Source organism: Meles meles, chromosome 9 (genome assembly GCF_922984935.1).
Source record: "Meles meles chromosome 9, mMelMel3.1 paternal haplotype, whole genome shotgun sequence".
Taxonomy (NCBI): Eukaryota; Metazoa; Chordata; class Mammalia; order Carnivora; family Mustelidae; genus Meles; species Meles meles.
The window spans coordinates 59,452,082-59,477,053 of NC_060074.1; the positions used below are offsets into that span (position 1 = coordinate 59,452,082).

General features: G+C 35.5%; 1 protein-coding gene across 6 annotated transcripts in view; it reads left to right on the forward strand.

Moving 5' to 3' along the window:
- Window positions 1-24,972, forward strand: part of SLC4A10 (solute carrier family 4 member 10) — a 301,713-nt gene that overhangs the window by 254,627 nt on the left and 22,114 nt on the right. For all 6 annotated transcript variants that reach the window (XM_046019396.1, XM_046019394.1, XM_046019392.1 and 3 more), the window contains 6 exons: window positions 3,252-3,357; window positions 8,933-9,094; window positions 10,838-10,951; window positions 12,001-12,162; window positions 19,475-19,726; window positions 20,967-21,035. In XM_046019396.1, coding sequence (XP_045875352.1) covers window positions 3,252-3,357; window positions 8,933-9,094; window positions 10,838-10,951; window positions 12,001-12,162; window positions 19,475-19,726; window positions 20,967-21,035 — 865 coding nt within the window. The remainder of the gene's footprint in view (window positions 1-3,251; window positions 3,358-8,932; window positions 9,095-10,837; window positions 10,952-12,000; window positions 12,163-19,474; window positions 19,727-20,966; window positions 21,036-24,972) is intronic.

Below are 24,972 nucleotides of genomic sequence, written 5' to 3' on the forward strand. Positions count from 1 at the left end.
CCATTGGGCTTACGTTAAGCATCTTATAGTAATAACAATCTATTAACAAACTGATAACAAATTCAGTTGCATATAAATACCTTTTGCTTTTACTTTCTCCCCTTTACACACTTTATATTATTGATGTCACAAATCACATTTTTATATTGTGTACAAATTAGCATATTTTATAATAATTTTTAATTGTTTTATTCCAGAATTTTATACAGAATTAAAAGTGACTTTTTACACACCTCAGTTACAGTGTTCTTTTTTGTCTGTATGTTTATCTTTACTAGCAAGCTTTATACTCTCATGTTGCTGTTTAGGGTCTGCTTGTTTCAACTTGAAGAATTTCCTTTAGCATTTCTTATAAAGCAGGTCTAGTGGTGATGAACTCCCTCAGTTTTTTGTTCTGTTTTGTTGTGTGTGTGTGTGTGTTGTTGTTGTTGTTGTTGTTCCCCAGATCTGGAAAGGTTTTATTTCTCCTTTATTTTTGAATGACAGTTTTGCCAGACATGGCATTCTTGGTTAGTAGTTATTCCTTTCAGCACTTTTGAGTAGATCATCCTACTCCCTTCTGGCCTACAGAGTCTTCCTAAAAAATCCACTGAAACTCTTATGGAGGTTCTCTTACACATGGTGAATTGCTTTTCTCTTGCTGCTTTCTGAATTCTCTGTCTTTGATTTTTGAGAGTTTACTTATAATGTGTCTCATTGTGGATTTCTTTGAATTCACTATGGTTAGAGTTCTCTGGGCTTCTTAAATCTGAATGTCAGTTTCCTTCCCCTTTCCTTAAGTGTGGTTTTTGTTCCTTATTCTCTTTCTTTTTTTTTTTTTCCTGGGACTTCCATAATATCTACATTGGTCTGTTTAGTGGTATTTAGTTCATTTCTTAGGCTTTCTTCATTCCTTTTCATTCATTTTTCTTTTTGTTTTTCTGACTGGAAAATTTCAAATGACTTGTCTTGGAGTCCACTGATTCTTTGAGTGAACCTAATGTTGAACTGCTCTGGAGAATTTGTCCATCTAGTTATTGTATTTTCAGCTCCAAAATTTCTGTTTGGCTCTTTTTAGTATTTTCTATTTCTTTGTTGATATTCTCATTTTATTTGTGCATTGTCTTTTTAAGCTCTTTGAGTATCTTTATGATGGTTATTTTAATTTTATGTCAGGTAATGCATGTACCTCCACTTCTTTTTTTTTTTTTAAATATTTTATTTATTTGACAGAGAGAAATCACAACTAGGCAGAGAGGCAGGCAGAGAGAGAGGAGGAAGCAGGCTCCCTGCGGAGCAGAGAGCCCGATGTGGTGCTCAATCCCAGGACCCTGGGATCATGACCTGAGCCGAAGGCAGAGGCTTTAACCCACTGAGCCACCCAGGTGCCCCATATACCTCCACTTCTTTAAGATGTGTTTTGGGAGATTTGTTTAGGCCATGTTTCCATTTCTTCATGTGTCTCATTAGTTTGTGGTGGAATGGACACATCTGAAATAAGAGCCACATCTTCTAGTCTTTATGAACTGGCTTTGTACAGCAGAAGACCTTATTAATCAGCCTGACTGGAGATTCTGGAGGACTCTAGCCTTCTTTCTGTTGGAGGAAATGTAACTTTTCTGGAGAAGGGATGAATTATATGTAGTAGTAGAAGGAGGATTTCTGGGATCAAGTGTATATAGTCAGACTCTCAATTAGTTTCCACATTTTCAGCTTCATCTCTTACTACACTTCTTTGTTTAGTAGGAGCCCTGTCTTAGTCCAGACCCTCTTTGGGATTCTACTGAACAGTCCTTTACTGCAGTTGGAAACCAATGTTTAAAGTGATTGAATGATCTTCCCATGGCCATGCAGCCAGGAAAGAACAGAGCTTTATGTATAGCCAGTTTGGGACTTAGGAACCCATAGTTTTAAATAAATTGCGTTAATGTATGTCTATTACTGCGTCTCAGGTTCCTCTGTTTTCCTTTTGCTGTAGCTTCTCTCTCTGCTACTGTGGAGGTCACTGTAGCTGCCCATAGTAGCTAATGCTTCCATATCTTATCTCTTAAAACCCTTGTCACCAGCTTTCTCACTGGAACCCTTTACCTTCTTAGAGGCCCAGTCCCACGTGAGTCCAGCTAAAGAATCTTCTAACCTTCCTTAGTAAGAGAAGGAAGGATACTTGTTTGTATTGCCCAAGTCACATAGAGTTTCTTACAGTAATAGACCCTCAATATTCTTTGAAGCATGAATGAATGGTGTTAGGAAGAGCTGACCAAATTCCTGAGGTAGAAGACACAAGAGAGACTATTGCTTAAGCAGAGGGACTTACCAAGTAGAAACTGTATGGTGTTTTTCTATAGAAATAATGTTAGTAATGGTAGTTACATCCTACAGTTCGAAGAATACCACTAAAACAGCAGTCCAACTAACTTTTAAGTTAAGCACTGTATATGGGTTAATCTGGGAGCCCAACCATGATTTTTATAAAATGCTTTGTAGGAAAATGCTTTCTGAAGGACAAATAGTTTATGAATGAATTTTTGGAAACTGTAAATTGAGGTTAACATCTGAGAACATTAATCTGTTGACATCTTTGCTGATGTCTTCTTCTGACTTATTTATAAAGTTATAAAGAACCATGAGGGCAAAAACTGCTTTCTATTATGTAATAATACCACTCTGCCCAACTCTTGCATTTTGTCTCTGCTTTTATGCCCATCCAGCATTCATTATGTTACCTTCTATGTGGTAGGTACTCAAAAAACTTTTATGTGTTGATTTTTTTAATAACACTATCATTCATCACAAAAAATAGTATATCCCAAGATATCTAGGATTTGCAAAATTATAAATGACCTTTAGAATACAGATTAAGCAACTACAACTTTAATTGATATGGTTGTATAATATTAATAAAAATAAATATAATAATAGGTTTGGAAGTTTTTCATTTTTTTTCCATATAACTTATAATTTAGGTGCAAATTGTCATGGTAAAAGCTAGAAGGCATCCTGGTTTCAAAGGCCCCAAAAGCCCTGGGCTCTAACCCACACTTTTAAGAATTTCCTGTCACTGGGACAGAAGGGAAATGACTTCTTTCATTAGAGAAAATACTATAGGGTAGTCTAATGTACTGAGAATATATCTATTCTACTTTCTGGAAATACTGTGTCTTGGAGTTTAGGGTGAAGTTATGACTGGGAAAGAAGAACCCATCACACATTGATTTTGAGTAAAGTGACAAAAAGATACTTAGTTCACAGAAGACACTGTTTTGCTTTTTCAGGTGTAACTGTGTAGAACCACATAATCCTAGCAATGATACATTGAAGGAATGGAGGGAGTCCAATATTTCTGCCTCTGACATAATTTGGGAGAACCTAACTGTATCGGTAAGTGAAACATACAGGCTTTTGTTGACATTTTGAATGAACTATTACTAAGGCAATAACATTTTTAATGGCTGTTTATTGTAAAAGTAATAGTTTTGTCTTACTTTTAATTTCATTTTTAGGTTTTCATTAGTAAACTGGGGTTTTCTTTCATTATTAAGTTTTACTAGTAGTCAGTAGGCCTATATTACTCTAAAAGCAATCAAAATATGACAAGATTAACTGAAGGCACATTAAATAAGTGGTGTTGACCTAAATGAAACCATATGGCAGAACTAAGTCAGTCTTCTGTGTAAAGAACCCAGAATGCTTTTATTTCACTATGTAATGCTGCTCCAGCTGTTCGGAATATGCTAAGGGGGAGGGGATGTTTGTTAATATTTCAGTGTAAATATTGAAGTCCATGGAAGGAACAAAATTCACTATTAAAAAAATTCTGGGGGGCACCTGGGTGGCTCAGTGTTAACCCACTGAGCCTTTGGCTCAGGTCATGATCCCAGGGTCCTGGGATCGAGCCCCACATTGGGTTCTCTGCTCAGCGGGGAGCCTGCTTCCTCCTCTCTCTCGGCCTATCTCTCTCCCTCTTGTGATCTCTGTCAAATAAATAAATAAAATCTTTAAGAAAAAATTCTGGTACCTTCCTCAGGAAGAGCTTTCTTACATTTTCTTTTTATCTTCCATTCAAAAAACGAATGGCAATGATTTTTCACCTATCAGGGTTAAATCCTGTACCTTTTAAAAATTTTGGCTTCCTCTGTTTTGTGATTTCTTTTTTCTCCTTCCTCATAGCTGCATTTCTCAATTCTTCCTAATCTCTTATAGTGTTTGTCACCTCTTTTTCCATCTCTATTTGCATTCTCTTGTTCAATCTAATCTCATAATTGGAGAAATTGAATGTTCTGATTTTAGTAGTATTAGAATTTAACTATGCTAGTTATAAACATTACAGTCCAGAGCTCCTGTCACTTTACTTAACTCTATAAGCTCAAATCCCATTATAACCATCAGCATAACACAAAATGAATTCTAGTTCATTTTGTGAAACACATATTATTTTAACAAATGAGCCAGTTAATGGAACACAGATATCTTCTGTTGTACAAATATCACAAAACTCTAAGTATGATTCCTATAAGAGCATTTGACCTATTGCTCATTTTCTCAATTTTCCCCATTAAATATTTTCTTTCAGAATCAAAATTGAATTACTTGCCCTTGGTTTAAAATCCTCTCTTGACCTATATTTTATGAACATTTTTCTTAATCATTTCTCTGGAATAAGTTTTCATTTATTTTTGTTTTCTGTTATAATTAATATTTATTCTATTTTTACCTGGAAAAATGACATTAACAGACTGTTTCCTTTCAGAGAACCATTTAAATGGACCAACAAAAGAAATGTTGAGCAAGAAAGAATGCTACAGTTACTCAGAATTTAGGCATGGGATCATGGTTGACCTATTCTGCAGTGTATCTTCCATTTATATTCCTTTTGTGTAAACTGTAAAGATAATACGTCTAAAGAGCCTCTTGCCTGTGCACCACATCTTGGTGTCCCCTTCAGTGCAGAAACTCAATAATCCCATCTCTAGATCGTTTAATTTTTTCTATGTGTTGTATAGTCTCTTAATAATTTACTGTTAAATAATAGTATTCATTCAATGTGGCAAATCCTAAATAATAAACATCTATGAGACTAATAGCACAATTGATCTGGCTAGTCATGACTTAATTTTAGATGTTAAAAGTTTTAGGGTCAAGCTGAGTACAGTAAAAAATATTTTGCAATCAAAGCAAATCTTGCACTTTTTTTTTTTAAGTTCTGTAGTAGGTGTTAACATTCTGGCAGAAATTTTCATATTATTTTTCGTGAGCTAAAAGCAGTTTTTGCAATGGATAATTGCTAATCTTGACCAGAAATAGTCTTTATCACCAAAGGGAATGTTACATAATGAAAAAAATCTTGTAATTTTTAAGTCAATGAAGACCATTAAATTTATGTCTCAGTTGGGTTTTTTCCCAGCATAATCACCAGCATTTTATTAATGAAACACTGTGCTAGTGGCTATTATAACTTGTTTTATAAAACTGGTGACGAGCATTTACTTACATATTATTCATTTGAAAAGTTTTCATTGAATTGTTACATATATCTTGAATTATAATTTACATCTTGCTAACTCAACAAAGGTGAAGAATCTTAGCTTTCTTTAATTCTCCCACACTGCTATAGGCATAGTAAATATTCAATAAACATTTAATGATTATTTTGAAAGAGAGTTTTATATCACAAATTTACTGTTTATTGCAAGTGTTTTGTTTTGGTTCATTTTGTTTTCTGGCTTTATTGAGGTATGTTTGACAAATAAAATTTGTATCTATTTGAGATGTATAACATGATGTTTTGATGTATGTATACACAAATGATTACCACAAGTAAACTAGTTAACATACCCATCACCTCACATAGTTAACATTTTCCTTTTTCCCCATTCTTTTTCTTCTCTCCCTCTCTCTCTCTCTCCCTCTTTTTTTTTTTTTGATGAGAACCATTAAGATCTATTGTCCTAGCAAATTTCAACCATATATCACAGTATTATTATTCATAGTCATCATGTTATATAATAGCTCTTCAGATTTATTCATTACACATGACTAAAGCTTTGGACCCTTTGACCAATATTTCTCTATTTTCCCTTCTTTATCCCCACCAGCCCTTGGTAAACACCACTCTGCTCTTTCCTTCTATGAGGTTGACTTTTTAGATTCCATATATAAGTAAAATCATGAAGTATTTGTCTTCCCATGTCTTCCTTTTTTCACTTAGCACAACGTCCTTCAAGTTCATTCATGTTTTTTGCAAATGACAGGATTTTCTTTTTTTTTAAGGGTGACTGATACTCTATTATATATTTATACCACATTTTCTTAACCCATTCATCCATCTACAGACATATAGGTTATTTTCATATTTTGGCTATTATGAATAATGCTTAACTGAGGTCTTTTATGGCAAGCTAGATTATGTAAGTTTCTTTTATATAAATCTAGATTTATATAAATAAATATATTTAAAAGTATCTCAGAATCAGTCATTATAAGGAACTCCTAGGCTAGGTTTAAAACATTCACGTGCAATGAACTAGCAATTGTCTCAGAATTACATAGTTAGCTTGTATATATATAAAGGGGAAGATTCTAATGCCAAATTTAATTTCCTATTCTTATTAACAAAATAAATGTATATCTTATCAAACTAAATTTTTATAAACTTATAAAATTGAAACTTAGAATGTGTTTGAAGAATAATTAGTAGAAATGAGTTTGTCAACAATCATTTTTAAAATTTTTGTAAGTGAAACCATATGTCAGATTCAAAAAAGGGAACAGGATTTAGATTTGGTGCTCACTTCTGAATCTCAGGACCGGTGTGTGCATGTGCGTGTGCGTGTGCATGTGTGTGTGTGTGTTAGGGGTATAAACCAGAAAATAAATGTAGGATTTTGTAGGTCACAGTTTTTCTTTTTAAATAACATGCTGCCCCCACACAGAAATAAAAAAACAAAACAAAACACCCTTTTCAAATTTGCTTTGAATTAAAGTAGTAAGGCAAGCACTGGCAATTTATTATTGATTATATGACTGTTGATCCTTTAAGCGACATCTATGTTCTTAAGAATTGAGAACAAGACCCAGCCAAGTCCAAGGAATATTTAGAAGACTTTCATATCTGTCCAAAAGACCAAAACGGCCATAAGTCTGCAGATAATGTTTGCCTTGGAGCTCCTAGTTCCTCTTTGTGTTTTGCCATTCTGCTTAACCATTACTTTGCTTAATGATTGTTCTACTGGCATTCTACTGGCATCTCTGGACGGGGTGAGAGAAAAGACTAAAAATGCAAAGATTCACTTTGGATACTTTATTTTTTAAGAGTTTTGAGTGAAGGAAAATCAAAACCATAATTACAGCTGGGAGGGTTTCTTTGATTTCTTTGGTCTTTTAATTAACCAAGTTATTGTGCTCTGTCTTAGCTTAATATGGATAATTGGAACTCAACTTTACCTTTCAAGGAGGATATTTGGGGTTAGATTAGAAAAGGGGACAATTCTTTTAGATAATTATAAGGTAAGCTAACACTGTTTTTTCAAGAATCCTAGCCTTAGAGGTAGCTGCCCCAAACAGATTTAACTGGTTGTTGTTTAAAAATGTGGCTATTTGCGATCTATTCTAAAATCTTCTGAAGGTACAGGAGGTACAGGAGGATTCTCAATAAATTCACTTTCTATTTATGTCCAGAATATCTCAAGTACTGCTAATGAGGTCACCAAATCACTTAAATCATGATTTTTTGTTTTGGAAAAAAAAAGTAATATTGCAGTAATCTAATCTTTAGTATAAAATAAGAGAAACCAAAGTGAGTTTAAAAGAGAATTTTTTATTTCATTCCAAAATATTAATGTTTAAAATCCTCAGTTTTTCTTGGAGAAAGAAATTTTTTTGCCTTTGCTGCCACCTCATGGCTAAGGTAGTAATTAGAATGATACTTAAGGGGCTTATAAAAATATATACCAGGGGAAAAAAAGCAAAAAATGAGAAGTCACACTAAATACGAGCTTTGTTTTACTCATGTAGTAACTTCCTCTCTTTTGTTCTATAATCTAAATTTAAGCTGTATCTTTGACTCCCAATTTTATTCTAGTAGGAATATATCATGGTTTTTTTGTTGCCTTTCTCACCTTTCTTAATAGCTTTTGAACTAGATAATTCTATGATATCACTGTTCTTCTTTAATGTGCAATAATATTCCCACCATAGGCACCGTGTTTCTACCAAAGCTCTGCTGCCCAGCAGCTGTGAGGCTGCTGCAAATTACTTAACTTCCTCATGTCTCAGTTTCCTCACACATGAAATAGAAATAACGACATCTCCCTGTTTCCTAGGGTTGATGTGGAAATTAATTAAGATGATTTATTTAAATGTCTTGTTGACCCTAGTAACCACTCACTATCGCATATGTCATTATTTTCAATAAATCTAGTGTTAGGAACTTAGTGGATATGGGGTTAGATATACATTGATTGGTAGATCAATTAGGTAGGGTTTTTTTTTTTAAGATTTTTTTATTTATTTGACAGAGAGACACAGCAAGAGAGGGAACACAAGCAGGGAGAGTGAGAGAGGGAGAAACAGGCTCCCCACCGAACAGGGAGCCTGATGCTGGTCTCCCTTGCAGGACCCTGGGATTGTGACCTAAGCTGAAGGCAGATGCCTAACAACTGAGCCACACAGGCATCACAGATCAATTAGTTTTATAGATTTAAATTTAACTTGAAAAAAGCAAAAAATTCTAAAAGCGTTTATGTTCGATTTTAATGTAATATAAATCTCCAGTATTGCTCTCTACCTATCCAAATGGAATTCATAACACTCACTCGGATGTCTATTAAATCATTAAGAGCCACAGATGAAGAGTTTCAACATGTCAACTAGAGTTGACCTTCAGACATTAGTTTTCCAAAAGAAATGTGTCCTTTTCTTTCTTAACTAGCTCCATTTGTTTTATTCCCTCTGGCAGGAATGCAAATCATTGCACGGAGAATATGTTGGACGAGCTTGTGGCCACGATCACCCATATGTACCAGATGTTCTGTTTTGGTCAGTGATCCTGTTCTTTTCCACGGTTACTCTGTCAGCCACCCTGAAGCAGTTCAAGACTAGCCGCTATTTTCCAACCAAGGTACTTAGACTAGAATTTTCCTGATCCAAACATAAATCCACATAGAGCATGTTATAGAATCATATGTGTGTTCAGACAAAAGAAACTGCAATGGCTGCCATCAGAAGAGCCACTAAAAGGCTGTGTGTGTGTGTGTGTGTGTGTGTGTGTGAAGGAGCTGCCGGCTTAGGAGTGAGGTACGGTGGGGAGAGGTGAAGAGAAAGCATTTTGTGATACAGGTGCTAGGACAGCACATGCCCTCTAGGCTTTTACGCTAACTTCAGATCCCTGCGATAAACTCCCACTCTCCCACTTACACTTTGGGAAATCAGAAGCACACACGGCATGACTGACTGTCACTTTCTTGCCCAGTGAACAGTGGGAACTATTCCAGCGTGACAGATACCTCATAGGAGCCACTGTTACATTCTCTAATTGGGAAAGCCCCTGCAAGACTCATTGGAACACTATTCTCTTTTTCATTTTTAAAGTGTCAGTCCCTCCCCCTAACCCACCACGTTTGCATCTGCATATTTGGAGAGGAAAGTAAACAGAGAAACAGCTTAGTTCAATATTTAACACTGCAAAGTAACACCTATAATGTCTTACTCAGCCAAAAAGAAAAAAAAAAAAAAAGAAAAGAAACAAGAAAACAAGCTTTTTAGGGATGAGCTAAAGATTATGATCAAAATTCGACTCTAAGAAAATGTTGTAAGAACTGTTTCTTCCAGAGAAAACTTCTGTTTTTGTCACCTCTCCCTTCCCTAAGGTGGAAGATTAATTTCTTCCCCCGCAAAGCTCAAATTTGTTTGAAACATTTTTTTTTTTTGGTAAGTTGAAACAATAATCTGCATTTTGTGTGGGTGTATATGTCATAAAGTTATCCTAATAGAAGCCATACCTTGTTGATGATCGCAATAAGGATTTTTTTCTCGAAGATGGCTTTATAAATGGAAAATGACTTTAAAAACTGGCATACACTTTTAAAAATTTTGTTTATTTTTTATTAACATATAATGTATTATTAGCCCCAGGGGTACAGGGCTGTGAATCGTCAGGCTTCCACACTTCACAGCACTCACCATAGCATATACCCTCCCCAATGTGGCACACACTTATCTTGATGAGCACTGAGTAATACACGGAATTGCTGAATCACTATATTGTACGCCTGAAACTAATATAACACTATTTGTTAACTACACTGGAATTAAAATTTGTAAAAAAGGAAAAAATACCTGGCTTACACAGAATAACTTAAATTTTCCCACTCTGTTGTACACAGTCTCTGCTGCCATACTCAACTTCCCAGATAAACTAGCCGAAATATTATGCTTCTTCAATATAAATAGATACTTTTATTGTGCTTTAGCTTTATCATATTAAAATGTTACCTGCGGAAGAAAGAATCCTAAAATTCAGCCAGATTCTGACCATGCGATCTTATTCTGTGTTGTAAATACTCACACACTTGAGCTCGTAATAAACTTACATTTTAAATACTGAAAATAGCTCAATCACCATTGTAGCTATTATATACTGCCTCATTCCAGAAAGGTTAAGTGCATATCCATCTAAGTAACAGAATACATAAATATATATTCAGGGTCTGACAGAGCTAATGGTAATATTATAGGAAGTATAAAATATAATATTAAGATATTATGTCATAAAGTGACTATAAATTATGATTCTGGATTATGTTCTTAAGTATTGCTTACTATTTATAGTTCTTTAAGTGACAAGCATTTTCATTATTTTTAGGTTCGATCCATAGTGAGTGACTTTGCTGTCTTTCTTACAATTCTGTGTATGGTTTTAATTGACTATGCCATTGGGATCCCGTCTCCAAAACTACAAGTACCAAGTGTTTTCAAGGTGAAGTTATCATAGCATTTATAATCTATTTCACCATCTCTAGGTCTAATCTTCATTTAGATTATGGCTATAGCCCTAGTACTTGAGGTTTTCATGAAAATACAAGGAATATAGATTGACGGAACATTCAGTAAAATGCCCACGTGACTAAAATTTTGGTCTAATATTACAAAGGAAAAAATGAAAATGGAATCTAGACGCCACTTGAAAAAATTTCCTGTCAATTTTTCCAGTAGGAATATCCATATACAACATTCCTGAAAGATAAGGAAGCATTTTGAAACTTAAGGACAATGCATTATCTTGATGCAAAATTGCACAGTGGATGAGGTTTTGAAAAAGAGATAAAATTAGGTCTGGAATAGTATTCTGACCATGTTACTAAGTATGTAACCTTGGGTCGGTTACTTAACCTCTTTGAGCCTCGTTTTCTCACCTGTCAAAAAGGGCCAGGAGGCCCTCAAAGAATGTCAAATTGAATTCCTCAGGGGCTCATCTCAGACACCAGCAATGTTTAGAACCATTCCCAGAGCTCCTGATATCACCAAGTGTCTTTTTGCCATTTTCCCATAACGGCCCGTGAACCCATCTAAAACAAGAGTTATACACAGTTGTCAATGTGCTGTTTATAAATGTAAATAAATTTGCCAACTGTAAATGGTAAATATTAATATTATTTTATGTACTATAGGTATTGATTGAGAACATAGATTTTGGGGCCAGTCTGTCAGAGTTTAAATTCTGTCTCCCCCACTTACAACCCTTGGGACCTTGGGCAATTTACTGAACCTCTCTCTGCCTCAGTTTTATTATCTGCACCTTTCCTAGAGTGTTGTGAAGAAAAAAAATGAGTTAAAATATTTAAAGTACTCAGACTGGTGCCTTGTACCTTATGAATGGTTTGTAAATATGACTATTATTGTTAGATGTAGCTCACTTAGCATATCAATTTATAATTAGGGCTTTCCTGGTAACATCTGTAGGATTTAATTTGATTAGGTATTCATTAATCCAGTTACTAATGATATACATCGTTTTACTTCTTGCAGCCTACCAGAGATGATCGTGGCTGGTTTGTTACACCTTTAGGTCCAAACCCATGGTGGACAGTAATAGCTGCTATTATCCCAGCTCTGCTTTGTACTATTCTTATTTTTATGGACCAACAGATTACAGCTGTCATCATCAACAGAAAAGAGCATAAACTAAAGGTATATTTTAACATCTATTTTAATGTAAATCATTGTGACCTAACCAACATTGATCGATGTTTATTATACTTCACCTGTACTCTCTAGTTGTTTGTACAGGGGAACTTAAGATAATGTTTTCAGGTTTGTAATTTTTATTGTCTATAATCAAGATATTTTGTCTTGCAATGAGCTTAAAATGAACTAATTTTTTACTTTTTAATTAATGTGTTTATTGCACTTGGCTGAGCCTAAACTCTGAAATCTTACTTCCAAGGCTTAAAATAATACACTTTGCTGAGGTTGTAACTTTCTTTACCATATTTAAAATATTTTAATGAAATAACAGTCTGCTCTGGTGAAGGGCAGCTTTACCAATTCGTCTTGCGTATGCGATTCCTCTACTTCTCTATTTGACCTTAAGTATGCCTGTTAGATTGCATTCAGTATTGGAATAAATTACGTCTTCAGATATTTCTCGTTTGATGTAGTTATTCATCTGTCCATAATGTCTATGACAACAAAAACCAGCCATAAGTGTTATAGTTTGTAAGTGATATATCTTTGTTGAGTTTTATTGCAGATTTCAATGACCATTTTTATAAACTATGAGAATGAATATGGATATATTTTACTTATTGTACTCTGACCCTGCCATTCTGCAACTGTGAATAATCAAAGTTGTTCACTGGTGTGCAGTATTTCTGAGATATTCATGTGAGCATGATATCAATGAATGGTCAAAAGTAATCCAATTCAGGGACACCTGATCTGGGTGGACCAGGTCATGATCCCTGGTTCCCGGGATGAAGTTCCACTTTGGGATCCCTTCTCAGCAGGGAGCCTGCTTCTCCCTCTGCCTGCTACTCTCCCTGCTTGCACTCTCTCTCTGACAAATAAATAAATAAAATCTTTTTAAAAATAATCCAAATCAAACCTTATAAATGCAGAACATGCACAATTAATCAAATTGTTTTGTTCTGGTATCATGAGATAATTCCCAGCTATCTTCATATACTCTTCAAACTCTAGGAAAATGCTCCTTGTCAGAGCAACAGAATCATGCTTTATAGAATTTTATAAGTATGTTTGTCAGAAGGATTAAACAATCTCTGTTTGAACTATTTGGTGGAAAACAGTAATGGCATTGTCATAAGAAAGCACAATTATTTCTAATAAATCTTACTAAAAAGGAATTTTATGTATATATTGGAGGAGAACGTGTGTCTATATGAAAAAAGAGTGTTCTTCTTTCTCTTTGTAGAAAGTAATTCAAGTGCTCAGAACTTTTTCTAAAAGGATTAGTTCAATTCACTTTTGCTTTTTTCAAATAATTCTTAATTATGTAGAATTTAAGAAACAAAACAAATGAGTAAAAGGAAAGAGAGAAGGGGGTGCCTGGGTGGCTCAGTCGGTTAAGCGTCTGCCTTTGGCTCCGGTCATGATTTCAGGGTCCTGGGATCGAGTTCTGCACTGGGCTCCCTGCTTAGCAGGGAGCCTGCTTCTCTCTCTGCCTGCCATTCCCCTTGCACCTGCTTGTGCGCTCTCTCTCTCCCTGTCCAAAAAAAAAAAAAAAAAAAAAAACCGAGAGAGAGAGAGCGCGCCAAACGAAGAGACATACCTTTAACTGTAAAGAACAAACTGATGGTCACCAAAGGGGAAGTGGGTGGGGGTTGGGTGAAATAGGTGATGGGAATTAAGGAGCACTCTTCTTGCGATGAGCATAGGGTGTGGTATGGAAGTGTGGAAACACTGAATTGTATACCTGCAACTAATGTGACACTGTGTGTTAACTAACTGAGATTTAAATAAAAACTTTTTTAAAAAGGTAGTTTTAAAAAAATATCTAAAAAAGTCATAGTAAGTAGATAAATGGTGTACTAGTATATCGTTAACAACCAGTTCTCTGCATTTAAAGGAGAGGGACCCTGATTTATAATTTATAATGTTTGCTGATTTTCATAGCGTGAATACTCCCACCATGGCCCATTCCAAGTTACCAATGTGATATCAATTGGCAGGAAAAAAATTTTGAAAAAATTTTGAAAAGTAAATAATTGGTTCTTATAAACCTATATGAGCTGAATTTAAAACTACCCCATTTAATATTGGAAACTTAGAGTGATGTACAGCCCTCGAAATAAGAAATTCAGATTCCCAAGTTTAATAGCCTACTTATTTAATAACAATTATTTAAAAATATTCATAGCCTTTCCAAAGTTCTAAATCAACAAATATGCCATATTTTTCCCTTTACATATCATGTAGAATAGCTAAAATACCATAAAACATCTAAAAGTGGTCTTTTCAAGTACTTGCATTTGTAGAATTAAATGTAGCATTAAAGCATTTAATATTTCTGTCACTGAAATAAACTTGAGTCTGTGTAACTGAAATATTACATGACTTGTAATTAATTTTTTATTATATAAATAAATGTGCAATCAAAAGATTTATATTTTATCCCTTAATAGGCTGGATTTAGTAAACAATAGAGCAAGTGATTTAATCATTAGTTCTGCTATATTGCCATGAGTAGAATTAATCTTTTTTTTTAAGATTTTATTTATTTATTTGACAGAGAGAGATCACAAGTAGGTAGAGAGGCAGGCAGAGAGAGAGGAGGAAGCGGGCTCCCTGCTGAGCAGAGAGCCCGATGCGGGGCTCAATCCCAGGACCCTGAGATCATGACCTGAGCCGAAGGCAGAGGCTTTAACCCACTGAGCCACCCAGGCGCCCCAGAATTAATCTTTTTAAAAAAGGTATATTTATTTATTTGAGGGATTAAGGATGCAGGGGCAGAGGGAAAGGGAAAGAGAGTTTTAAGCAGACTCCCCATTGAGCCTGACTGGGGCAGGGGGGTGGGGGGTCTTGATCTTATGACTCTGAGATCATGACCCGAGCCAAAACCAAAAGTCAGACACTCAATCAACTGTGCCACCCAAGTGCCCCAAGAATTCATCTTTCCTTGGTCACTGTAAATCTGAACACTCCATCCTCCTCCTTAGATGTGGATATTGGCAAAGCAAATTCTTTGCAGTGAAGACATATTTTATCTACACCAAACACTTTTTAAATTTTTTTGCCTATAACGATTGTCCTCTATAAGCTTCAGTATAGTGTGGTCTGCTGCCGCTGTTTTTTCCTGCTAACAACAAAAAAGCACCTTCTCAGAACAGTCTTGACTCAGAGTAACGGTTTGTTCCATAGCCGCTCTCCCCACCTGTTGCTTCACTGAAATGTTTGCACAGTCCCCTGGCTTTGACCTGAACCACATTGTCAGGAAAAGATACGTGTTTCTTGAGTATATCCCCAGACCACAAGTTAACCACATTTTCAGCTTTTTTTTTTTAATCACTTGAAAACCCATTTTCGCCTTGGTTGGATCATGCCTTGAAATAGTTCAATGAGTTGTGTTTTCTGATTTCTGTAGATGACCCTATATCGTGTATCTTAGTCTGTATCGTACATCCAAGTCATCTTGGAATTCATCATTTTGATGTCTTCCAAACTTACATTTTCTTTTCTTCACTTCCATTACCAAAGCAATAACTGTTTTCCTGTAGAGCATTTTTTCATGCCATTAAGTTTATTATTATTATTTTTTTTATCATTTGAGAGTGTTACTACATACACAGTAAAGCTGTATTGAGCTGAAGAGGTTGGCCCAACTCGCCAAGTGACTTTCTCCTCCCTCAGAATGAAGAAGCTCAAATTAGCAAAATTCCAGTTCACTGAACCTCATGATCTTTTGGGTCCTTCAAGAGTGAAAGAAGCTGTAAATATAAAAATTTGAGAAAGCAAGTTATCATCTATATTGTATATAGGTATAGATCTGTACTCTAGCATTTTTTGTTTTCTTATCTCGAAAAGTGTGATAGGCATAGGTTACTTGACTCCCTTTGAAAAGCATTAGAAATAACTGCTTTAAAAAAAGCACATTCTCTAACTAAAAGTAGAAAGAAAGATATTATCTTACAGAAAAGAAAGTTTCTGTTAAGCTACAACTGTGGGCTTTTCTACATGTTTCTGTAGACAGTTCAGGCTTCTTTTGACATCATTTTTAATAAACAGCAATACAATCTCAGATCACTTGAGTAAATGAATGCATTTGCAACATTCATTTGGCACCACATTCTCTTGATGATTATGGCATTTGATATGTTCTTTTTTGCCCTCTTTGTCAGCCTGGTTCTTCATGTCAATCTATAGTCTTTTATGTGGTTAACTTGACAGATGCAGGAAATTGCTGCCAAGCTTTGAAATGAATTTTTTCAGCAGTGGCATCTGGGTATCAGATGGTCCTCTTGGCTGGCCTCTTGTCTTGCTGCATGTTGGTTTTAGTGGGGTCTGGTGTAGCATCACCTGTTGCTATGCTCCCTTTTCCTCCCATATGTCCATTTCCTGTGATTCATGGATGAAAGTGAGAATAAAAGCTCTGATTCTGTCTTTATTTCAGAAAAAAATCCACAGAAATATGTTAGAAGGTACAGAGTTCTCTCTCTGAAAAAGGGATACTTCCCCTTGGCTGTCATGCCTATCAGCTAATAATTTGGGTACAAAGACCAAAATTTAAGATATTTAATGAAAGGCAAGAAGGATGATGATGATTAATTAGTGGAAGTGCCAGAACTGCTTTATTTCCTTTGATTCACATTAAATGAAGATGCTCCCATTGCTGTACAACATAATCAGGGGGAAATTGTGTTTTTGTTTTTATTAGATGCGTGTATTGTACAAAGCTAGCTTTCTAAATTTAAAAATGAAATTATTTACTCGGAAACCATTATTTTGTCTGCTTCCTGCAATCCAGAAGCTCACTGTTTATATTTGTATTGTCTTTTTAAAACATTAGGTAAGAGCCGTAGGAAATCACTATCATGAAGAAGGCCTTCCTTCTATTATTAAACCCTAGTGAGCATGGACCCTGGGAAAGTCCAGGGTGTGCTAAAAGGACAAGCCAGACCCTCCAAGCCCCTGTCCTCTCCCTTCCCCTGATGTTTATCACATGGCTGTTAGCTAGTCTTCCATTCTCCCTTAGCAATACCATAACTTTGCAAAACAGCCCAGGGCACCGTTCACATCACCGGTTAAGATAACTCCTTTAAAGGGACCAAAATTTGTGTTCTATTCTATGCAGCCACATCTTCCAAATTGTTTATTTGAAAGGACTAGAAGACTGCGGTGTGGCCCTCGTGAAGCTTCTTCTTAAGCCATTTTGCTGGCACCCGAGTGTTTCTCTTCCCAATCTCCAGCTCTTAGTAATAAAAATCTTTGCTGAGTTACTTGCAAAAAGGAGTTTCTAGAGTCATATTGACGAGGGAATTTGCAGTTAGTCATGCAGGCGAAGCCAACCCAAGGAAGGGCACTACTGAATTGGTGACAACACAGGAGGAAAAGGTCCTTTTGTGGATATCTACTATTTTGTCCTCGTTGTCTCCTGTGCTTTTGTAATTTGGCAGGGGTAAGCAGAAAGGACAGGAAGTACGCTGACTTTAAGAGTGTTTTTCTTAATCAAACAATTAACGAGACAAAATAGCAGAAAGAAAATACTACCATGACAAATATGCGACAAATGCTCAGGATGTTTCACATTCTAGGCTTTACGAGCTTCATAGTAACTAGGAAATTCTTGCAGTTTGATAAAACTGCCTGTAAAAAAAAAAAATCAGAATTATTATTCCTCTAGAAGGATTGGTAATTTCTGCTCATATTCATAATAACAAATGTAGTGGTTATATTTATTTTAAATTATACTTATTAAATCTGATTCTGAAAGGTGTTTTAATGAAGCATATTCCCCTCTAAAAAAGCCAATCTGTACCTTATTGATTGCTTATTGTGTGCCAATGATTGTGTTAAAAACTATTGGAAATACTGAGAAATTATGTGATACGTTACCTGCCCTTAAGAAATACATCTTTTTATTGAGGAGTCTTGAGACAAATGAGTACAAATAAGAATTTATTGTTCAATTGCCAGAATATAATAGTCCCTAACATTTACTGAGTGCTTGGTATATATCCGACATTGTTCTGAATAATTTTCAAAGTTAAATTATTTAATTCTCACAACAACCCAGTGAAGTGACACCTGTTATCACCATCATCCTTTTTCAGATAGGGAAACAGAGGCACAAGAGGTCACATGATTTGCTCAAGGTCATTGGTTGAGCCAACATTTGATCCCAGGCCACCTATCTCTAGACCCACGCCATCTCCAGAACCTAAGCCCTTAACCACTGTGTTATATACTACCTCTCATGAAGTCAGTCGTTAAGAGTTGGAATGTAAAATAGGCCAAGCCATTTGCTACCCTGGAGGCTTTCCACTGACGATTTCCTATGGGGGGTGGGATGGTGAAGGGAGAGGCATGTGCTGTTTGCCCTTCAGCTTCTTTCCTGGGAGCCCTTGGCCACTCACCGTGTCTCCCTTCCTTGCATCTCCACTCCACATGCTCTCTGCACCTGTTTTTTCTCAATTATGTTTCTTGCCTGGTCCTAGACAGCACTGAAGTCAGTGATAGTGGAGTAGGATCACAGACAGACAGAAAACACAAAAACTTTCATTTTAGGGAGAGGCCAAATTTTTCTAGTGTTGAAACTGAAACAAATGAGAAGGAGATAGAGAGAAAGAGCTATATCAGGATAAAAACCGGTGTGTATAAGGAAGCTTACATTCCATGGTATTATTTTTCCCAGTAAGACACTGAGACACCCACCCATCAACACAAAAGAGCGCAATTGGAAACACCGTGTTTGAAAAGAGTTTCTCTTTAGGAGGTCTGATATGAAGGGCTTCTTGAGTATTGTCAGGAAGTGGTTTCTATTCACACTCAGACCATCTGAGTACTGTCGTGGATATGGTCCTTACTCTGTTTTCTCTTTGTTTTCTCCCTGATGCCTGTTACATGGTGCTTGGTAATTTTTTGTATGAATTAAGGATGAATGAGTAGATATATGAATTGTAAGTTAACTTGCCCATTTAAGGAAACCAAGAAAAGTGACTGTATTTAATAATGACTTTAATTATCCAACAGAAATAGAATGGAAACTAATGTAATATTAACCCAGACGTACATTAAACCTATTAAAGTAGGTTGAAGTTACTATAATCATAATTGTAATAGGAACATCTGCAACTTTTCCTTAAGTGGATTATATATTTTCAGACTGTTACTTTTTTATCTTTAATTTATTTTGCATTTTAGAATCAGTTGTCTAAGACTCAAGATAGTATCTCTTTTCTATTCTTACTGTTCCATGGTGGTGGTGTCATTTGTCTCTATACTAAATTCAGTTCCTATGAGAATCCTCTTTTCTTTCTTTTAACAGAAAGGTTGTGGGTACCATCTGGATCTATTGATGGTGGCTATCATGCTTGGGGTGTGCTCCATCATGGGCCTGCCGTGGTTTGTGGCTGCCACTGTCCTGTCCATCACTCATGTCAACAGCTTAAAACTGGAATCAGAATGTTCAGCTCCAGGAGAACAGCCCAAGTTTCTTGGCATTCGGGAGCAAAGGGTTACTGGGCTTATGATTTTTATTCTTATGGGTTCATCAGTCTTTATGACCAGTATTCTGAAGGTAATGAAATCTGCCTTTATGAAGTTAAGAGAAGGCAGAATATATTTATTATTGTTTAAGAAATTTCATTTGAATTGAAGCCATCAATTTGCAAATACTGTATGGCATGTGACAAAAGTGATGAATTTCTTTACCATGTTTATATAACTTCTTAACAGGAGAAGTTATGTGCTGTGTTTTGGAAACCTTAAATACCGAAGAAATTTGGCTTGGCAAAGTAAAATTTGATGTGTAAATTATTACTGTAATTTTGAAATAGTTACTAAGTTATGGGGAGAAGTCACTCATTATTTCTAACTCATTCGTGACCTGAATTCACTGCAGGCCCATATGAAATAAAGTCTCCACTTTCATGTCAGATGTATTTGCAATTAACATTACCTAGTAGAAGATAGAGGTGCAGAGATGAGCCACGTAATAGTCATGGCCACATATGCAGTTTTGTATATTAAATGTTTCATGAAACTACTGCATGGATATCACCATTGTATATCCTTATTTTCTTTACATTTAAAATAATTGAGTCCATTTTGAAGAGCATTAAAGAGTAATTATTTGTCATAGAATTTTGGCAGGCATTACCAAGGTATGTCAATTGTATTCTAAATTATAACTCATTTTAGTTGTCTATAATTTGAAAGTCCTAATGGAATGATTTAATCAGTTATATAAGTTAATTTAAATTTGATCATTTATATAAGTGCATTTTCAAGAATTTATTTCTATGTTATATAAGTACAGAGCTACAATTATGCTGAACTATTCCAATAAAAAGAGAAAAACTGAAAAAAAGTCCCCATGTTTGCAAATATCTTGTATAATATCAGAACATCTAGATGTTATCTCCATTCTTCATCTTTAATCCAAATATCTTACCATTGTGAAACAAAATTCAAATTTCCCTAAAGTAGTATAATAGTAATAGTTGATATTTATTTTTATTATGTATTTTGTATGCCGTTTTATAAGCTTTGACCTCTTAAATACTATAGCAACCCTACTATTACCATCCTTTTTTAGATGCACACAGGAAAACTAAGGCACAAAGAGCTTAAGTAACTTACCAAAGGTTATGCAGCTGAAAAGTGCTAGAGCTAGGATTTGAACCTGGGACTTTTGGATCTTCCTTATATTGCCTCTAAAATATTTATTTTTCTGTGTTTTTCTTTGGTAAGTGAAAAATAACATGACCAGTTATTTGAAAATAACTTGTATCTCTTCTCCAATTGTTCTTTTACAGTTTATTCCCATGCCAGTGCTATATGGAGTGTTTCTTTATATGGGTGCTTCATCTCTGAAGGGAATTCAGGTAAATTGCTTGCAGTAAACCACGCACATCTGTGATGACCTATCTTAAGTCTATTGACGCTAAATCATGTGATAGCTAAGAAAATGACATCATCTGAGGAGCAGCTTTCACACCACAGTTAAATTTCTTCACAATGGTTCATAATTTTAAGGTACTTTTGTTTACCATAAGTTATATTAAACTGTATAAGGTTTAGACTGTACAGCCCTCTTGGAAAACTAATAATAGTACATTTCCAAAATATCCAAATGCTTTTAATCTTTGATACTGTAATCGTGTGTATGGGACAGAAAAGAAGAACTGTATGCACAAAGATGTTCATTGTAACACATACTATCAAAATATTGGAAATAACCCAATTATCCATCAGCAGTAAAATAATTAAGTGGTCTATGTTACAGTCACTTAAGATTGGTAATTATGATGGCCATAAAAGGAACATGGTAAAAATGCTTATGGCTTAATGCAGAGCAAAAAAATAGGAAAACACGCTGTACCTACCATATAGGTTTATAAAGCTTGTGAGTGTGAATGAATCAAAAAGGAAGGTAGAGAAATAAAAACAGTTTATTAAAGTAGTGAGATCCTGGGTGATTTTCTTCCTTTAAGTTTGTTTTTCTATTAATAGTATGATTATATTTACGGAATTCTTTTTTTAAATTAAATTAAAAATAAAGATATAGAGTAAGGCAATTTCAAGATATAAAAGGGAAGCTTATTACTTGTTTAGAGAAGTATTAGTTAAATACAATTGTATTAATTTTCTATTAACAAATTATACGACAATTTATAACAAACTATAATGAACTTAGTGACTTTTAAACAATGAACATTTATTATCTCGCAGTTTGTGTGGATCATGAATTTGGGAACATATTAGCCGGGTGGTTCTGGCTCAAGATGTCTCATGTAGTTGCTGTAAGAAAGTGGGGCTGCAGGCATCCGAAAGCTTGACTAGGACTGGAGGACCTATGTCCAAGATGGCTTATCACACAGCCCTGGGAAAAGGCACCGGTTCCTCTGTGGCTATTGGTAGGAGGCCTCAGTTTTTTGCTAGATAGGCTCTCCACAGGACACTTAAGTGTTCGCATGACCAGGAAGCTGACTTCCATCAGAGTGAGCAATGTGAGAAGAGTGAAGGTGAAGTCACTGTGCCTTTTGACTTAGTCTCCAAAGTTACATATGATCACTTCCATTTTTTTGTTTGTTTGTTAGAAGTGAGTCGTTATGTCCAGCTTGCACACATAGAGGGAAGTTAGACTCCATCTCTTGAAGAGAATATTATTGAAGAATTTGTGTACACATTTTAAAATGACCACAATTGTATTCTAGTTCTTTGTGGAGGAAGTTGGCAAATTATTCACGCTCACGATACTACAGTGGTTTGAATAGTGTTTCCCCAGTCACATCCACCTGCAATCTCAGGATGTGACATTATTTGGAAAAAGGGCTGTTGAGGATGGATTACTTATGAGTCTCAATATGAGTTCATCATCCAACATTTGGGGTGAACCCTAAATCCAATGACAAGGATCCTTATAAGAAGAGAAGACTCAGGAAAGAAAGCCACGTGAAGAAAGAGGGAGATATCTACTTAAATTTGCCTTGGAAAAATCTTGTCGTATGACTTAACATCATTGATCTAAAAACACTTAAGTTTTCTTCAAAGGAGACTAATTTTGAGGGTTATTTATTGTAAAGTATAGTTTATTTTTTGTTGACCAAAAGGAAAACATAAACTGCTGCTTTTTCTAAGACATAGCTAGTCTCATTGCTGTTCAAAGATGTGAAAGAAAAGTCACCCGGCTACTATGAATTTGTCAAATTAACACATGTGAAGTGGAGCACAGGGTACTGGATGGCAAGCTGTGGTTCAAGGATAGACTAGAAGAGAAATCGAAATAGGTAATTTCTTACTCACTGGTCCTGGAGGAAGTACCTGGTGCACCTTAAGGGTCTGTAATGGGAAAAAATCAAGAGAAAGAATCAAGACCTGTGGCACATGACTTTATTAAGATTTGTGGGTGGAGTGCTTTGGGGTTATTGGTCTAAGTCTGATTGATCAAAAATAGAAAGCAGGGTTTTGATAAGCCCCAGGTGGGGTCTTACCTAAGGAGCACGTAAAGGAAGGGCTCTGGGAGTTAGGGGAGACTGTTGACTGCAAGGACATTTGAGGGAGTCATCTCCGGAGCTTACATTCACTTGCGACTCCGCTGGCAGTTACCTAGGTCATGTGCCTGCATGAGGAGCTAGTGTTGATCCAGGTGACTGCAGGCTGCTTAGCTCAACGAAATGGATTCCGAGGCAACAAAACCATGCGGTCACTTAGCTAAAGTCTTTACACTGAGGAACAGGCAGCACAGAAACTCTCTTCCTGAATGAACAACCAACGAGTTTCTGACTTTGGGAGAAGAAAAAGCACTTCAGCCTTAGGCAAGTACTAGATGTCAGAACTGAGGCAAAATTTCAGTATGAAGTCATTGAAAGATCACTGGACACCCAAAATAGGTACTTTGACTGGTCTTCCTGACGCTCGGTAAAATTTACTTGGGAGAGGGAAATGGTTCAGAAGTGTGTTATGCATTTAAATTTTATTTTAATTAAATTTAATTTGCTCATTTACAATTTCATGTATGAAAAGTATATTTTGAAAGACTTGGTTTGATAAGGCAGATAGAGAAGAGTACTGAAGAGGTTTTGTTTATTTGTTTTACAGTTTTTTGCCTTTGGCAAAAGTTCCACGAGTACTAATTTCATCTGTAAGTGAAAAGTATTTATTATTAGGCCCCAGGCTCACATAAATACAGCAGCAGAAGTTTAAGAAACAAAGTAAAATCATTTTGATAGGTTTCAACAGATTTTTCCCCCTAATTCCACTCACATGATTTTATACCCATGAGGTTTAGAACTAAACAAGAATGTCAAGTTTTGGAATTATTTGGGGTGTGAATCTCTCAAATGAAAATTGAGGAAAACATTATTAAAGGCCTATGAGAAAAGTATAATGCATTTAAATAGCACAAATGAAACAGTAACCAGGGTCTCACACTGAGAAAAAAGGTTAGTGAAAATTTAAGTGAACCCCAAACTCAGGAATTCAAAATTCCTAATTAGGATTTTGTGGCTAACTGTGTGGGGGAATGGAGTATTGTTGATATTAGGACAAGATAAAAGCCAAGTGCAAAACTCGGGATACATAGACCATGATCATCATTACTTGAGTAGTAATATGCATGTACTGAATCCCAACATTTCAAGGAGCATGTTAATTAGTTACCTTCTATGTTGAAGGAACTTATATGCTACCTGATTGTTTGGCAATATTATGAAACATAGTGCAACATGGCAGAAAAAACAGATCACAGTGTTCTTATGAATGCGGTTTCTGTACTCAGATATATAACCACATCTATATTCATTCCAACACTTCAGGAATCCAAAGTAAAGCAAATGTGCCATTTAAACAATAACAATTGAAGCACCCACACACTGAAGTACACTTATGCAATAGTAGCTTCACAAATGGAGAAATGGTGGCTGGGAAAAATGAGCTCTATAGAAACTGAAACATGCAGCTGCAAGCTAGAGGATTTTGCTTTATTTCTTCCCTATTCCCACCTCCACCAGTCACCGAATTTGGTTTGTTTAGTGACATGTAATTCAAAGAGATACTTATGAGATAAAAATAAGAAGACCTAAAGAAATATTTGGAGGCAATATGGAGAAGGATGAACCAAGAAAAAGAAATTTAGCCCTTGGTACTTGCATACAAGTACATTTCAATAAATGATTTTGGAAGGCATTAATGAATATAAACATAAATTCATTAAGTACATGAACAGTGGATGAACTAAGCTACATATGATTCTGGTTTAGATGACTTAGGGAAGAAGTATCAGCCAGGATGTGCCATAAGTCAAGGAATACAGAAGAAAAG